Source organism: Hirundo rustica, chromosome 8, assembly GCF_015227805.2.
Source record: "Hirundo rustica isolate bHirRus1 chromosome 8, bHirRus1.pri.v3, whole genome shotgun sequence".
Taxonomy (NCBI): Eukaryota; Metazoa; Chordata; class Aves; order Passeriformes; family Hirundinidae; genus Hirundo; species Hirundo rustica.
In genome coordinates, this window is record NC_053457.1 from 1,014,864 (window position 1) to 1,032,303 (window position 17,440).

At 39.8% G+C, this 17,440-nt stretch overlaps 1 protein-coding gene across 14 annotated transcripts in view; it reads right to left on the minus strand.

Moving 5' to 3' along the window:
- Window positions 1-17,440, minus strand: part of CTNNA3 (catenin alpha 3) — a 444,137-nt gene that overhangs the window by 124,882 nt on the left and 301,815 nt on the right. For all 14 annotated transcript variants that reach the window (XM_058421607.1, XM_040071778.2, XM_058421606.1 and 11 more), the window contains one exon: window positions 10,849-11,005. In XM_058421607.1, coding sequence (XP_058277590.1) covers window positions 10,849-11,005 — 157 coding nt within the window. The remainder of the gene's footprint in view (window positions 1-10,848; window positions 11,006-17,440) is intronic.

The following is a 17,440-nucleotide window of genomic DNA, read 5'->3' on the forward strand; positions in this document are numbered from 1 at the left end:
GACAGCTATTACAATGTTATGGAAGAAGTGCTTGAAAGAAAGAGCAGGGAGAAGTAGAGGGTACACCCGGAGAGGGCAAAGCAGTATGATAGGTTTTACAGAATTTCCTGGTGGGTCACTAACAGCTAAGAGCTGCACCAGCACAAACCAACTTGGCATGCTCAGTGACACACAGATCCAGCTCTTAGTCTTGATAAAAATGAGAAAATTCAAGGCCATTTTCTTACAAGCCAGGTGAGAACAACGAAGGGGGAGCTTGACCATTTTAAGTTTAGCGAACTCGTATTTATCCTGCAACACATTACAGCTGGGCTGAACAAACTTGATATAAAAGTTATTGAAATCCACAGTGTAATTTACCTTCCTGTTGGAACTGTAATTAAGTGCATACATCTCTACTTAGATTATTATGTTTATTCTCCTACAAAAAAGCAAGGCATGGTATTTTGCTCTTGCAGGTGCCAGAAGGCCAGCATGAAAATATCAAATTTAATCTTACGTCTCTGAATAGCATCTTGTTGGTTTGGGTTTCTTTCCCAAAATCTCCATAGCTATGCTAAGGGCGAATCTGTAACTAGCAATTTTTGTGATGTATTCATCTGTAAACATGCTACATGGACTGGAAGAGTGGTAATAAAGTGAACCAGAGCTCTAAACCACTGATAGAAAAGAAGTTATATCAAGAGAGATAAACAAGACAGAAATCTGAATCACTCCTTTACTCCCTGCCCAAGTACTTACAGTGTATTTTGCAGTTTGAGTGACTTAACTGTCCAGATTGCCATCTTAATGACTACAACTGTGCAAAGTGATGTGAAACAGGGCCTGGTCAGAATCTAAAACTCAGTGCTATTAATACTTCCATGCTGAGACCTGGCCTTACTATACAAAAAAGCGCTACTCATCAAGTGCTGTTTTTTTAACATAATAAAAGATGTAGCAATGTCATAAATGTAAAAGAAGGGCAATCTTGGCTCTACAAACAAGCTCTACTAGGGAGCCTCTTAGATCTCCCAATCTCAGAGTGCAGACTAAGAGCATTTCAGTATCCACAAAGATGAAAATTACTGCATTACTACATTATCTAATCTGATTAGCCCAGATTACACCCAACACTTTGTATCTAACTTGAGCAGAACTGTGTATTTTGACAAAAATCAAGTGAGCAGTAAAGCACATAAAGCTGTGCCTGTAGAGGTGCAGAACTGCAATAACCTCAGACTACCACCTTCCATAATGCAGGCTTAGTGTAGCTGTTCAGCACAATGAACACTAACATGCATTCCAGAATCACCGAATAAAACCACAGCACAATAAAAACAAAGATGTCATACACTGTTTGGAAGTGGCTCTCCTAAATTAGCAGACAAAGCATTAAAGTTTTACAGCCTTACTCACATGTACTGGGATCTTGCAGAAGGCTTTTTAATTTGGTTTTAATGATAAAAGAAGGAAGGACACTGGAAGTTTCAGAATATAAACTTCAAAGGAAAGAAATGAGAAGATTTTGGGGTGGGAGAGGAAGGAAATGAGAAATTTTCAATAGAAATGCACACTACTAAAGAACTGAGCAAATTTAGGAATAAAATGAGGAGAAATCACTTACAAAATGGTTTCTAGACTTAAAAATGCTACAACACTGGATACAACCTTTCAGAAATTCTAACCTGAATTTCAGCAGTTGGCATTAAATATATTTCTAAGCATATCCAAAACTTCCAGTGGAATATGTAAAGAATTCTTAGGGATGGACAGGCTTTTCCAGAGTAACTACCACTTTAGTCTGGATGCAGTTTGCTGATGTGTGATCATCATGGGAACCATCACAGATCCTAAAAGAAGCAGGACCACTGGTTAGCAGACACAATGAATAGATGAGAATATGTTAACCACCTCTGATGCTCTGCACCCTCCTCTCTCAAAATGTCAGAAATTAAGTTAAATTAAGCTATTTTGGCTTGACGTTTGCTGCTTTTGTTGCAAAAAAGAAAAAAAGGGTTTTATACTAAAACCCCAGAGCTTTCTCTTCCTTTCAATTGTAACAAAAAGATACTAACACCCTCTTCATATCTTGGCCTATTTCCATCCTGTCTGCCTGCCTCCTATGGCAACTACAAATTATTCTTTCAAATTATCTGAGGTTCTGGGAAAAAAAAAACAACACCCTGCACTGGGTGGACTATGACACAATTGTGGATGGATAAATGAATATGATGCCATTAACAGGAAAGACAGCATCAAGAAAGTTATTTCTTAAGAACACCTTTATACAGAGCATGACACTGGATAATGAAGGACCGTTCAACAGCAGAGTAACAACCACAGGGTAGAGATAAGGAAGGCAGTGTGATATTCAGAGAATATTATAAACTTGGAGGAGTACTTGCATGTAATTGCATTTAGGGATGTGAAAAGGCAGAGGAACTGAACAAGACACAAGGGTTTTGTTTTTTTTAAATGACTGATGCAAAGTAATTTTGAAGAAATAGAGGAAAGGTCTGCCTCTACTGTATAAAATTGGATAATGCTACAGAACTACTACACATTTGGAAAAACCTAGCTACCAACAGGAAATACATCAGACTGGATGATCAAGGGGAGAATTAATAACATTTTATATTAGTCTAATTTCAGCAAGCATTTTCTGTATTTAGGAGAGAATTACTGCATCATCCAGAACAAGCAGTGACTCTCCCAAAACAAACCTCTCTGTCTACAGAGTACCAAAGAAAAACAAGGGAGACTAAGCTTAAAAATATATTCAGCTGGAGATGGAAGAAGAAATGCTCATCAGACTTGGTACATAAAAAAAAATATCACCTATTTAAGAGCTAGTATTCTTTAAGAAGTTATGATTCGTAACAAACACTTGATACTTATGCAGAGAATTACATGAAAAGCCTGCAACTGTCTAACTTAAGGTCTGTTAAGAATGAAGTTCAGTAAGACTGACAACTACTCAGTGCAATCAATGGTACTGGAGTCTAGGGGAATTTGAGCGGAGAACTGCACAAACGTCATTCAGCTATTTTATGCCATCAATCACAAACAGACATTAACACAAAGCCTGAAAAACCACTGTCATTGTTATGGTTCGCCGAACTTTCGTTTCCCGGACAATGCACCAGTTCATGTGGTGGGTTGAGCACGCACTAGAATTATTTACTCTTTTTCTGCTGTGAGACAGGATTAGGAGAAGAGCAAAGCAGGCTCAAAACCTAAAAGGTATAAAGAAAGCTTTATCAACAAAACTACAAGAGGGAGAAAATTAATAAGAATCAGAATAAAACTTTCAAAACACTTTCCCTCCCTCTACAAGCTTTTCTTTCTCACTGACACCATGCAGAGACAAAATTTAGAACTTAGGTTAGTTTATTACCTCTAAAATAGTCTTTCATCGGTTCTTTTAGGGAGAGGCGTCTCTTTTGCCATGTTGTGGAAACTTTTCCTCAACAAGAAGAGTTCTCTTGTGCCTTTAATTCTCACAAAAAGCAGCTACCTGGGAATCTGCATTCATGAAATCCCTCCCATCTCACACAGCCTTCCCACAGCTGCTTTTATGGGTTATGACAAACTCACGGGGTCCCATTTTAAGGATGAGCTGCTCAAAAGTAAAGGTTGTCTTTATTTATTTTTGAGATCCTTTTCATCTCTGGGAACCAAGATCATCTTCTCTCTCTGGGGGCAGATCTTCATCTGATCTCTCTGTTCAAGCTCTTCATGAAATCACAGCTACTTTAACATTTATTTGCTTCAGCATACATGTCTTTGCTCATGTCTACAATTTAACACCACCCCCATACTGTTTAAAGGGATGTTCTAGTATATCACAGTTCAATGCCATGGCCTTACAAAGGAATTTCAGCCTAAAAACAAGGCATCTCCTCATTCTCTTCCCATCTAAGACTTGACTTCTCTTTCACTGACCTTAATGTCTTCATGTTGTGTCTCTACATGTCTGCACCCTGTCCTTTTGTCTCACTCTGAAAGGATTAGTGCATTACAAGTTTCATCTGTGCAAGGGAAGAGTTAATATCTCACCTGGGGCCTGCAGAAGTCATGATGGTTTCTGCTAGACTGCAGCTGAAGGAGGTAGATTCAGGCCATGCTGGGGCTGTGCCAGGATTTCAGGGGCTCTGGCTGCTTTCAATTCCAGCTCCGGGGCCCCTCTGCACGGCTGCAGAGCCGCCCCTGGTCTCAGCCGCATGATCTCTCATGACACCAGGACAGCGCCTTGGCAAGATGACTCGGCAGCGGTGGCCTGAGCTGGTTATGGTGGAGCATCCATAGAGGCCACGCTGGTGGGGAAGTGGTTAGGATCTCAACAGCAGCATACCCACAGCTGGGAACCCCCTCCCCTGCCTGGCAGCCACTGGGGCCCGCCCAGCCAAGACAGGGCTCCTCCTCCTCCCCTTTCCCTCCTGGCAGCTGCCAGGCCGGCCCTGACCTGGGGCCCAGCAGGCTCCCCAGGAAGGGGCTTGGCCCCTTGGCAGGGCCCGCCCGGCCCAGCCCCACGGCAAGGAGGGAGCCAGGCCTGCTTGTTACCTCTTGCCAGGCCGGAAGAGAGCTTTTCCTGGGGTTCATTCCATGTTTAACATGTGTGTTCACAGAGGTGTGTTCAGCTTTCTAGCTGTTTAACAAGGTGTCAGTATTCCAAACTAGTCAATGATCGGCCCTGTCAGGAGCGGAGGAAGCTGTTAGCAGCCTCTCCCAGAAAAATCACTTCCACAGGTGGCTCTTATCCTCTTTACTAAATGTCAATCTATGCAAAACTGGCACAAACACCAACAATATACATAGGAACAGAGTTGAGACACAAAAGCCCATCTCATGTAGCTCTTTGAATGAATGCAACAAAAACCAAAAAAATAACCCTTAAATCCTGGAACAGCATGGAGAAGAACATTACCAAACTGACTTCTGTGCAATCCAGCCAAGAATTAGATCAACAAAGAGTTTTTTGTCAGGATCTTTTAGAAAAGTGTTCAACTGGTTTAGTACTAAGCAGAAATAATGAAGGACTTGCTCCCCATTTTCCATCATTCAAAACAAAGCCAAATTACTCACTTACATGAATCTACTCTGAATTGGTGTGATTCAGATGCACTTCATTCTTCTCTCAGTGATGCAACCAGGAGAAGGGATTTGCCAAGCAGACAATTTTTTAAATTTTATTGCAGCAGATTAACACTAGTTAAGTGTTGCATTGTTTAAGTTTTGTTGCACAATAATAGCTAAGACCAAATCAAAACCAAGATTTGGAATACATATAACTGAAGAAGTTTCAAATTAAATTTCCGTAGCAAATTGGAAGTTTGCCCCTCTGCACAAGATGTTTCAGTAGATAATCTCCAGAGCTCTCTTCTAATCTCTGTTAGTCTTTAATTCTGCTCTTCTATTCTGCCATTTCATACAAGCTATCCCACATGGTCTAAGTCCACCTGACCACCCCCCCCCCCCCTTTCCTAACCCAGTGCTGCAGACCTCTCCAAGCAGTAGAAACTGCAGCAGCTGGGGCTCCAGATTTGGAGCTATAAATGTTGGAGAAAGAAGTGAAGCTGCATATTTACTCCCTCTGTGTGATGGGTAAATTGCATCTTTAGAAATACACCTGTGGAAGAAGTACATAAGGTAGGTCCTTTTTTCCTGATTATTTTGCTGGTGTTTAACTGAGAAATCTTTCCTGAAATCAAACAAAAGCAGTCAAAGATATGGTCTCTTACCTCTTGTTCTTGTTGACCGCCATAAGAGTCTTTGCACCCACAAAAAGGATTATTTCCAACAGCTTTACTCTAACATCCAATCTTTTGCTGCTTTCCTTGATTTAAAATTAGTTTCTGGTTTACATTAAAAGAAACTTCTGTTCTAACACAGTGGCCTCATACTTGGAAAAACATCATTTTTAGATTCCAAGGGAAAGATCACGAGACTGGAAACAAATATCGAGCTGGCATGATTTCAGAGTTTTCAGGAATTCCCTGCACACTCTGTATTTGGAGTGTAATCTTCTCTACTCCATTTGGTGGGAGAAATGTGCAGGGTTTCCCCGGATCTGCTCACCGTCCCAGAACAAGACTACCACAGGAAAGTGAACTACGGCTCATCTCCTTCTTGTCAGGAGTCACCGACTGGTCCCAGTTCTTCAGTAAAAATGTTATTCCCTTTTGCCTACTCAGGTTATCTTGAATGATCTTTAATCCCATCACATAACTTCCTCAGTAGTCTCTGAAGTCTTTATCTATTTAAGACCCCTCAGGCCAGTTCCTGTAAGGAGCTGAATTTGTGGGGCACCTGTGGATACATCACAAAATACTGTTCTGTCCACAGAACTAACAGTGGCAGCCTCTCCAGATTCTACTCCAGATTGATTTGCCTGTGTCCACATTTGCCAATATCAGTTTGGCAGTGGAAACTGCCTGGAGGAATTACACAAACCCTTACCTAAGGCAGACATATAAGTCACTGCACTCACTATGACTTCCTCAGGTAAAGAGCAGCGAACAATTCTGGTAGGGAAACAGCAAATTGGACATCATACAAAACCGTCTCAGTGTCTAATGACTTATTACCCATTATCAGGAATGTATTTACTGTAAAAAAATTAATTAAAATGCTGATGCAATTAAGAGGGACCAAATGCACTTTAGAGAAATTGTATTTTAAGAAGGCATATAAAAGGGCAGAGAGCACAGACCTTATTTTACACAACAGAAAAGACTCTGTGTCACTTGCAGAGTGTACTTGAAGACGACAGATTTATTCATCCGTGAGGAGAATGAGAAAATAGATGAACAAGGAAATGTTTTGGCAAAAAAGGAGCTACAATCAAAGGAATTTAAGCATTGTGGTATTATAAATATGACAGAGCAAAACTCAAGACAGCATAGGGGAGCAGCTGAAGAGAAGGCCCAGCCAATGAAATAATCTTAGGTTGGGCAAGGGCATTAAGAGAAGGACGCAGAAGCAGCAGAGGGGTCCTGTCATGCAAGCCCTTCAAGAAGACAATAGGAAAAAAAAAAAAATTTAAAAAAAAAAAAAAAAAAAATCACAGGTCCTTGTAATTCTGTATATATATACACACTTCAGATCTTACTTATATGGTCCCTGAAAAAGTTGAGTTAATTCTGGGACTAAAGGATCCAAGTCGTTTCCTAGTGGTTTTCTAAAACATGATAAAATTGAAATACTTATTAATTGCAATTAGCCTGTCATTGCAGTTGCATACCATCATCAAGAGCGAAAAACATATATACAAAGGAAGGAAATACTGACATTTCAGATTTTCCACCTAAACCCACTAGGTTTACTAAGGCAATTTTGATTAAAATAGTATTAAAATAACACAGAGGAATCAACATGAGGAAATGAGCCTCAAACTCTGTTTCAGGCTAACTGTATGAGGGAGAAGACACTAAAGAGTCAGTTTACAAGAGCAGAGAGTTGAGGATAAAACTTCAGATTTACCAACACGAATGCAATTACAAGCATAACAAAACTGGTTTCCTGGAAATTCATAACTCATATGCAACAGTACACTTTAATTTATGAATCTGCAGACTTTCACATCATCATGATAAATGGATAACAGTAATTTTTAAACTTAATGTCAGTGGGTTGTAAAGATTAACACCCACATTCTTCCTTGCATAAATTAACTATCTGAAACCAATAGGCTGAAACTGATTCTCTGTTCCTACAAGGTGTAACAAATCTGTGAACATCAGTATCATCATTTATAATGTTTTATAATTATAATTATTTTTTTTTACACAAGTCATTAACTCTTGCTTTCCTTTAAAAGAAACAGACCTCCACTTCATATATTTGCAATCAGACCTCTTTTTCACTTGTAAAGACCTGATTTCATCTTTTTTTTCTGTAGTGCTGTTTTCCTTTGAATACAGTATCATATATAAATAGCAATAATATACAACTGAAACAAAAAAAAAAATCAAATTTCAAGAAGATGCATGAATCTGAAAAGCAAAGACCAATACACTTTAGAAAAATATTTTGTTTATTATTAGATGTCATTTATAAGAACATTAAAAAAAATCAAACAAAGAAAAAGCAACAAACAACCAACCTTCACAAATGCTTACAATTCTCCTTTCCTGAGTGCCAGGGGACAGGCAAGATTGTCAGAAATAACTGACCTCTCAATCAGTCAGAGAAGAATTTTAAATTAGCTTTAAAGCAGGCAATTCTCTTGTATGATGCAGAGTTCTGAACCACCAGAACAACTAGGGAAGGTGTGTTTGTTTTATTTCCTAAGTATCCTGTAAATCTGAATGCAATTCTGACACTCCAGGATTCATCATTTCCCTCACCACCTGCAAACTCAGCAACTCCAACTCACATGTGAGGAGCTGACGTGCCAGCACAGCACAGAAACTGTTTTGGAATAAATCTGTTATTTAAAAAGGTATTTCTCGCCCAGAATGCCCATGTTGCCATGAGATGTACAATACTAATTTGTGTAGAAAAAACAGGGCCATTAAATACCAGTTCTGGAATACCTTCCTTTTCAAACACAATGCAAAATCCTAAGTGCATGCTATCTTTCCTAATTACAGAGTAATTTCCAAAAAAGGGCAGATATCATCTTCTATTACACTTCTAACCTTTCTACTTAGACAGAGCAGTATATGAACAATTTAATCCCTCAGAACACAGTATTGTGCTAATACTGTGTGGAGTAAACCAAAAGTGTCTTGCACTGTTCCTTACAATTACTCCTAATATTTACCTCTCTATACATGAACAAGTAAAAAAAAAAAAAACCTTTCCAAAGCAAAAAGGTGACATTGCCATAGAGAAACATCTTTCAACAGAGCACTTAAGAAAAAGCATGACACTTAAGTTTAAACAAATTAAATTAACATCTGCCAAAGAGTTCTACCAAAGCTTACAGAAGATGTTCTACACACAGTTTAAAGCAAATACAGCAATGTTCACCTTTCTTGGACCTCATGGCATGTAGGCCCTACACATCAGTGCTACCTGAATTAATTTCTGCTTTCACTTACTATGAAATATTGTCAGTCATTCAACTGTGTTCATCCAAAGAATGTAAATACACTGAGAAGCCAGGAGTCTTCTCTGAAATGAGCAGCTGCCCAATGACAGGTTTTTCTTTTACACAATTATTATTGGAATGCTTAATTTTATTCAAGTCCAAGAAATTTTGAGAAAAAACCCCAAAAACTGAAATGTACCATTTCAATGAATCATAGCTGAATAGATAAAAGTAATCATTTAGCTCAATGATTCTGACAGAACATTTTTAACCTAATATGAAATCTCCTGAGTTTTAAAGAGATTCATGTATTTTATTCATTAGTAATTGACTTGTTTAATCTCTTTATTAAAAGCTTTAGGAACACCTGCATAAATTTCAGGAAATTTCAGAAATAGGGAAGATTTGCACTACAAGCAAGAGGCACGTTCATAAAGTACTTCCAGAGGCTAACTTACACGGGGAGAAAATAATTCTCAGGTTATGATTCTCTGTACTAAGATGCTGAGATATACACAGGAGAGCACCTATGAATAACTAAGCCTCACTTCTACACTCAGACCTAAGTCATTTGCCAGGTACACCTGCTGACCTTGTAAATCAAGGAGAATTTCCCAGCCCTGAGGAAAACTGTATCCCACATCAGCAGACCCACAAAGGGCCTGAACAACCATCTCTGTTCAAGCTGTCTGCACTGTAATATCCACACCTGGATCATAAGAAACAAACACCACTCAGTTACTTGGACTCCACTCCAGCAGCTTCCATCCCCACAGTGAAATACCAAAGAAGCTTTAGAGCAATAAATACTCAAACTCTGCCCCCTTTCAGGCAAGAGTCACTCTCATGTTTAATGAGCACAACTTGGGAACATGAACGTCTTGTGACCTCACTCTCAAGGGTTTTAAACTACTTACACCTGCAGAACTATCCATGTTTCATACAGCTGCATGTTAGGACCAAAGAGTCCTAACTAATGGAACTAAGCCCAAAGGACATGCCCGAAGAGAAATGGACAAGCAGAGGGCCCACTGACCATAGGGACACAAAGAAATTAAACCACATCTAAGGCAGATCAGACAAACTTTTCCTTCCTTTCCATGTTATGCTACTTTAAGAGAAATCAAAGGAGTAGAATTATAGAAATTTATATGTGCCTCACAATACAACAGTGTCTAAACTATGCCTATGAAGGCGTTTTTTAGCAGGAGCAACATAAAAAACAGGCATTGTGCAACTGAAATGCTTTTCCTCAGTGAAGGCAGAACCTTACTCCAGAACTGGGATCTTTTAACTGCAAAAAGTGAAACAACTGTTTTCTGTCTTCTTTTTACATGCTGAAGACACTCATTGCTTCAGTAAATCCCGTTTACTACCTAAGGCCTCTTCACTGAAGAGATCTGCAAAAGCAGATTTGTGTGACAAATATCTGTGACACTGAAAATTCCAGAAACTCTACTGTGCATTCCACACGAACTGGAAAACAGGTATCACAAGAACCTCTTGTTTAAGATATATGCACAGGAATATGTACTCCCTTTCCTCAGAGACTTCTCACAGCTGCAGAGAGAATTTGGAACTGCAGAGGTAAATGAAGCTGTCAGGATGGATAAATGTACCTTTCACACCCACCTGGTCAGCCCCAGGGACTTCTGCCCAGCTCTACACCGTTCACAGCAGGAATATCCACCAGGTGGGGACACTTGAAATAGCAGCAATGGTTTCACAAATCATTATACAACCTCATCTTTCACTGGTTTCCTATTGAAAAGTGATGAAAAGTTTTCAAAGCATAGAAAAGAACAACTGGAATGTGAAAATTATCATACCTGAAACAGCAAGGAAATCATCAATACTTGTTATATCATCCACAGCTTCAGTAAGAACACGGATGTGATTCTCCCACGTACTCCTATACATCTCCATGTTGTTTTTCACAACTTGACTTTTTGGTCTGGCAGCAAGAGCTAAAGCAGCATTAATAACCTGTATCAAAAATAGACAAAACCAACTAAATAATTATTTTTTCATAAATCAAATCTTACATTTTACTTAGCAAAGCAGCATTCCTGTTCTCCAAACAAAACCTTTGCTCGGCTTTTGGTTCTGTTCTCAAGCAGAATTACCAGTCAGATGTTGTTTAGGCCAACTTCCATTTCAGCTTCATAAATTAAGAAGCTGATGGAAGAGGATGGCAAAATCCCAACATTTTGGTTTTAGCTGGAAAAATCACACTGTTACAGTTTGATATCATATACAAGGAGGCTTTTACTCACACACACTTCAGGCATACACTTACCAGAACAGCAAGCATCACTTCAGTTCTGAGTTTAAGCTCTTTAACATCAAGAGCTTGTTATGGAGTACCTCCACTGAGCGAGTATCAGCCTCTGCCATAAAAAAGTGGGAGGTTTTGCCAAAACAACAGGTGTGTCTACATAACACAAACTAGACCTGAATAGAAGCGGCAGACTGGTTGTGCTGAATCAGTTTAGACTAAAACCAGAAATTATATCCACACGAAGAGAGTAGATTTCATCGCTTTCAGAAAAGATTAACTGAAGATGAAAACACTGGATCCCAAAGTGTTTATTTCTGTAGATACTTTTTCAGCCAATTACCTAGAGATGTTTTTTCCCTAATATAGAAGTTTATTGATGTTATATATATAAACATTTTAAAATTTACTAACACATATGCTAGGTAGAAGCTGAATATTAACCTTGCACTTCCCTTTTTTCCCTTCTGAATACTGCTTATTTATCAAGGGGGAAGGATTTTAAAATAACCGAACACCAAGCAAAACATTGGGAGAATAAAAACAACGTGCCTTTGCTGCTGAGCATGAGAAAGGATTAAAAAGCACAGGAAAAGCAGCAGGAAAAGAAGAAAAAAACTAACATCCCAAATGAAATATATGACAAGTTACCTTTTGCTTTCTGAAAAAGGAAGAGACTTCAAATTGCCCACTTGGCCCTGGCAAGAGTCATAAAAAGACTTTGCAACATATTTTAAAGTCCGGAATATGCTGATGCAGTAACAACGAGAATTCTGCCTTTCCCATTTTGGTCAGCTGGGTTCCTGACTTGGTAACAAACATTTGTTAAAGTACAGGGAAAGAACAAAAGCTCTGATACTGCTAGGAGCAAAAGGCTGGCATCAAACAGGCACCACCTAGGTACTGGAGGACATTTTTATAGAAGTGGGGATGCATCCTGTAATTAATATTTTTTCCAATTCTAACTCTAAACATTTGAAAATGTTGGAAAGCAGGTTTCAAGCAGTCAGCACGTGCATTTCTGTTCCAATCATACATTTTGTTAGGATGCACAACACACCCAAGACCTCAATTCAGTGCCTATCTGTGTACAGTTGAACACAGGGTATCACCTCCAGTTTCTCTATTTCAATAGCAATACCCAAGATAAATAACTTTCTACATGCAGTGCAATATATAAAAGCCCATTTCTGTTTGGCTCTACAGCAGCTTCCCCAACACTTTTAAAAGTAAGAAATTTGTAGTTGAGGCTTTAACTGTTTTCATTCCTATCACGCTTGATCCAATTTCACAGGATCAATTTTCTAAGCCAGAGGCTCAAATTTTCACCTCAATAATTCTTAGGTCACATTGGTCCTGTTTTGATTTACCACACTAACTAGTTTAGGTTTTAAAATGTGTCCATCAAGACTGAAATACTGAACAGGTAATTTCTAACTTTTCTGTTTAAGCCCCTAATTAGATATTAGCTGAAAGTCAAACTCAATTTCTGGTTGAATACAATAAAGTCTTTTTCTTACTGCACTTTCTTTGTTTTGGCAGATGTACTAGGTTAGCTCTGCCAAAAGTAACGAGACTGAGCAAAAAGCTGTTTCAGTATCAGAATCAGCATCTTTATCTTAATAAAGATAAAAAGAACCAACTTTTTTCTCACCACATGCAATAAAGAGGTGAAATGCTTGGGAAGATTACCAAAACTGTTACAGAATGTGTTGCTGTGCATTATTTGGGCTTATATTGTATTTCATTTTTATACTGGGTTTTGTAATGGTTTCTTCTGTACTCCCCTGTTCCCCTGGAAAATGTATCATCCCAAGATTTGTCCCTGCTCCTTTTCCCCACCCATTCTCCCACACTGGAATGTAATCCAACTCTGTTCCATTCTCCCCTTATCCCTGATTGGGTAGTGGCTTGTCCCTGCCTCTAGCCCCTTCCCCCCTGGATAAAAGCAAGGAGACCACATGGAAAAAACTCTGTTGGGACAGGGACTGGCCTGGGCTCCTGACCCTGCCGGGGCAGGACCACAGACTGAATAAAGCCCAGATTCCCCCTGGACCAAGGGCAGACCCTTCCTTTTGCCATTGATGGGGGCCTGCTCTCTCTAAAGGAAAAGGTTCACAGCTGCGCTGGGATTTTTGAGACCCTGAGGGAAAAATCCTTCTAGCTGTGGTTTCTCTCTCAAGCTAGCCAAGGCAAAAACGGAGCCAGGGCTCTGAGAGAGAGAGCAAGCCACGGTAAGATTATAGCCAACTTTATCAGATGGATGCATTTAGAAATCCTGATGACTCCAGATCTCTCTGGAAATAAAGTCCCAAAGCCAGCAGAAAGTACAGTCCAGGCAGGCTGGCACCCTGCTCTAGGAGCACAGAGACTGCACTGCCACATCTCATGGGCTGAGGCTGCACAAGGCTGCTTCCACCACCTCTAACCACCCCAACAGCACAAACCAGAGCATTTACCTAAGGCTTCCCTAAGGAAACTTGCAGCTACAAGTGAAAACAGGTCCACCCCACATGAAGGCAGCTAATCCTGAATTAAGCATTAATGGTGACACTTCCTTATGGTTTCCCTGGTAAATCGTTCTAACCCTTGATATCCTATTAAGCAAAGACTTAATTCCACTTTGGATAAACATGGCTTCCACAAGTGTGTAAACTACTCATAGAAAAAACATACCATAGAACAATAAAGACTGGTAGCAATGAAATCAAAATCCTGTCATTTACTGTCATATCTAAATTGAAGAGCACACTATAGACCCCATGTCCTCATCCTGCCTGGGAACCACATCAAGGTATGAGACTTATGAGCCAAGCAAGGCCACTGAATTTTGGCTAAGCACAGATCTACGGTGAGCTTTGTTCTGTCTGGAACTGTCCCAAAGCCATGACCCAGATGCATGGTTCAGACTATGTACTCTCAATCTGGCCTAACAAACTTGAAGACGTACATTATTACGTAAGTAAAATGAAGACTTTAAACCCTTTTCTCCTGTAAAAAGAAGAAAAAAAAAATCAAAAATAGAAAACTTCATACTGGGACAAACTCAGACTCACCAACAAGAGACTAAGTGGAAAATGCCACTTTCTTAGGCTTCATGAAGTTTATTAGCTTTTCTACTTCACTCCAACTATCATCCATGTATAGATTTATCATCTGAATTGGCCTCAAGAAACAATGAGAGCAAAACTTAGGATAAGTTCCTGTTTCACCACTGCTTCTTGATCTAAAATAAGGTTAAGATTTGTTACTGGCTAATTAAATAATAGCCTTATTCTACCTTATGCTGTAGCATATTAGACTGTTTAAATTCCATTATTACTTTTTCCCTATTTGTATTTCTGCACACAAATATCACAATTCAGGTTACCAGAAAGCTGCTACTACTCCTGCTCACTGCTGGGGCATTTCACTAGGAGCTAAATTACCAGTTTTTTAATAAATCCTTGGACTTGTGAGGAGAACTTAGACGAGGGCAGAGTCTGCTATTATCAGCTGCACAGCAGTAATATCCATACGTCCTCATCAAGTCCAGAATACGTCATACTCTGTACCTTCCATCAAACGAAAAACCAGTCTCTGAAGCTTAACAGTACAGTGATTACACAAGTTGAGAGAGCCTAAGGACACAGCAAAATGATGACAGTAATAAGATAATCCTGCCTTCTTCTAACTTCTGAATAGCTCGTTGCTACATCAAAATACAGGTAAGTTAAAATGAAATCTGAGGCGTGCACAGGAAATGAAGCTTTCAGGGACGTACTCCTGTGCACAATGGGCTGAAACAGGGTGTGGGGGGTGGTGGAAAAACGAAACACCAAGAACATGCCAGGCTCACAAGCCCACACCTGGACACTCTTCACACAGGCAGCTTTAGACTGGTACAGTTACTCCTTTATTGCAGAGGTTACAGCTTGGGGACAGCAGACAGGGAAGAAGTGTTCAGTGATATGGTGCCTTCAGAGAAGGATGAATCATCCAGCCCAAGGTCAGGAAAAAGGAGACAATCCAGGAGTAAAACGTGCATATGCAGCATTGGATTGACATTACAAGAGAATGCTTTTACAGACTTTCAAAAAAAAAAAAAAACCACCACAGAAAGAAGCAATGACAAATGCCTGTTATGGCAGTGACTACACTGGAAGAAAACTAGAAAATTCTTAGAAATTAAATTTAAGGATATTCTAAATACCAAAAGCTGTTCATCTCTCTAACCAAAACAAGAAAAATACCTAAATTAATAGCTTGGCTTTTGTTTGGTGATTATCTTTCTTTTCAGATAACAGGAGCTGGCCACCCAGCTTTACATTCACTTGCACATCCAGCAGATTAATTTCCAACAAAATTAGGTGGGCAAGTACATCAACTTGACACAGTAACACCAGAGCCAAGTTCAGTCAAGTATTTCTCAAATATGCTTGAGAAATTTACCTCCAAGAACAGAAGGATCAGTTCTGCCCCCAGAGCTACCACAGCAAAGCTGAAAGAGTTCACCCTAACACCATTTAGAACTTGATCAGAATTTTGCTACAGTAAGGTGAAACTTCATAGCTCCATATTTTATTGCTAAAGGAAGTATAATGGGATGGTCATATTCAAGGTGAACAGTACATCAATGAGTCATTTGAGTTTGCCATTTTTAGAAATTAGAATTTATGTCTGTTTAAAATCAAAACTATTATGCACATCTAACACCAATCCCAATTAATTTATGTAATGTGTCCAATTTCTAAGCATACCTGAACAAGATTAATTGAGCTATGTACATGGATAACACAACAAAACACAGAAAAGTGGTTTCTGAGATTTTAGCAGGTGGATTATTCCAGGCTGTTAGTAAACTAAGTACCTCATGATACATCACAAAAGAAATTGCACTGCTTGGGACTGTAAGGAAGAAAACTCACATCCAGCTGGTTTTGGTGGAAGAGAACCTGAGGTTTTTCTTCCTTCAAAACTGACCCCCTGAACATGTAAACCCGCAGCTGGGGTGGAGTAATGTACTCATCATGAGACAGTCTGGGAAGCAGCTGGCTGGAAAAGGACCTGACACCCTGCTCCATGTTAGGAGCATTCCCCAAGGACAGCTGACAGCACACGAGCTCAAAGGGCACGGCCGTGGTGCAGAGGAAGAGATGACACTTGCTGGATGACACCTGGAAAACCGTGGCCACGTGTCCTGTTTCGGGCTCTCTGATACAAGAGAGACAGCAATAAGTAAGGCACATTCAGCAGAAGGCCATCAAGAAGGTTATGGGCTGGAGCTCTTACCCTGCAAGGACAGGGACAGAATGGAGCTTTTTCAGCCTGGGCAAAAGGTGGCTTCAGAGGGCCCTAGAGCAATCCTTCAACACGCAGGACATTACAAAAGCAGCACAGACAGGCTCTTCACAGCCACTCATGGTGGAAAGGTATTCTGATAGAGGGAGGAGCTGATGGGAGATGGCATGGGAGCAACTTCACACCAAGGTCAGTCAAGCTGTGGAACAAGTTGCCCAAACAGTTTGTGCAGTCCCTGCCCTGAGATTTTCAACACTTGACCAGTCAGAGTTTAGAGAAAGGCGAGAGTTCAGTTTGAAATTGAGCAATGAAACAAACAGCTGTGAGCAAAAGTCTGTAGACATCCTAAGGTCCCTTCTGTTGTTCTGAAATGCAGTTACAGAGTGATTATATGATAAATACTGACACCAATTCCTTCTGGGGCAAGAGTGACACACTACCCCAGGGTATTCTAGGAAAGGTAACAGAAATGCAAACAATGCAACAACACCAGGACACGATTTCCTACGTCACTACTAGCACACAGTGGTTCTACTAAAGAAACCACAGAAGTATGGTGGCACTCTGCTATTTTTGTTCTTTTAACACAAGATCGTGGGGAACTTATTTCTGTCAAGCTGCGCCTTGTAGTTCTCTTAACACAGTGGAGGAGTTTAAATATCCAGATATACCCAAGCTCTGCAAAAAAAAAAAGAAAAAAAAAAGTATCTATTTACTACCGACTCAAAAAACAAACTTGGAAGCAAAAAACCCACTACAGTGGTAAAAAGGTGCAGGGATATGTGACACACTGTTTCTTTGGCATCTGGCCTATAAATCGCAGTAACCCAGATATGAAAAACCCATAACAATTTAAAAGCTTT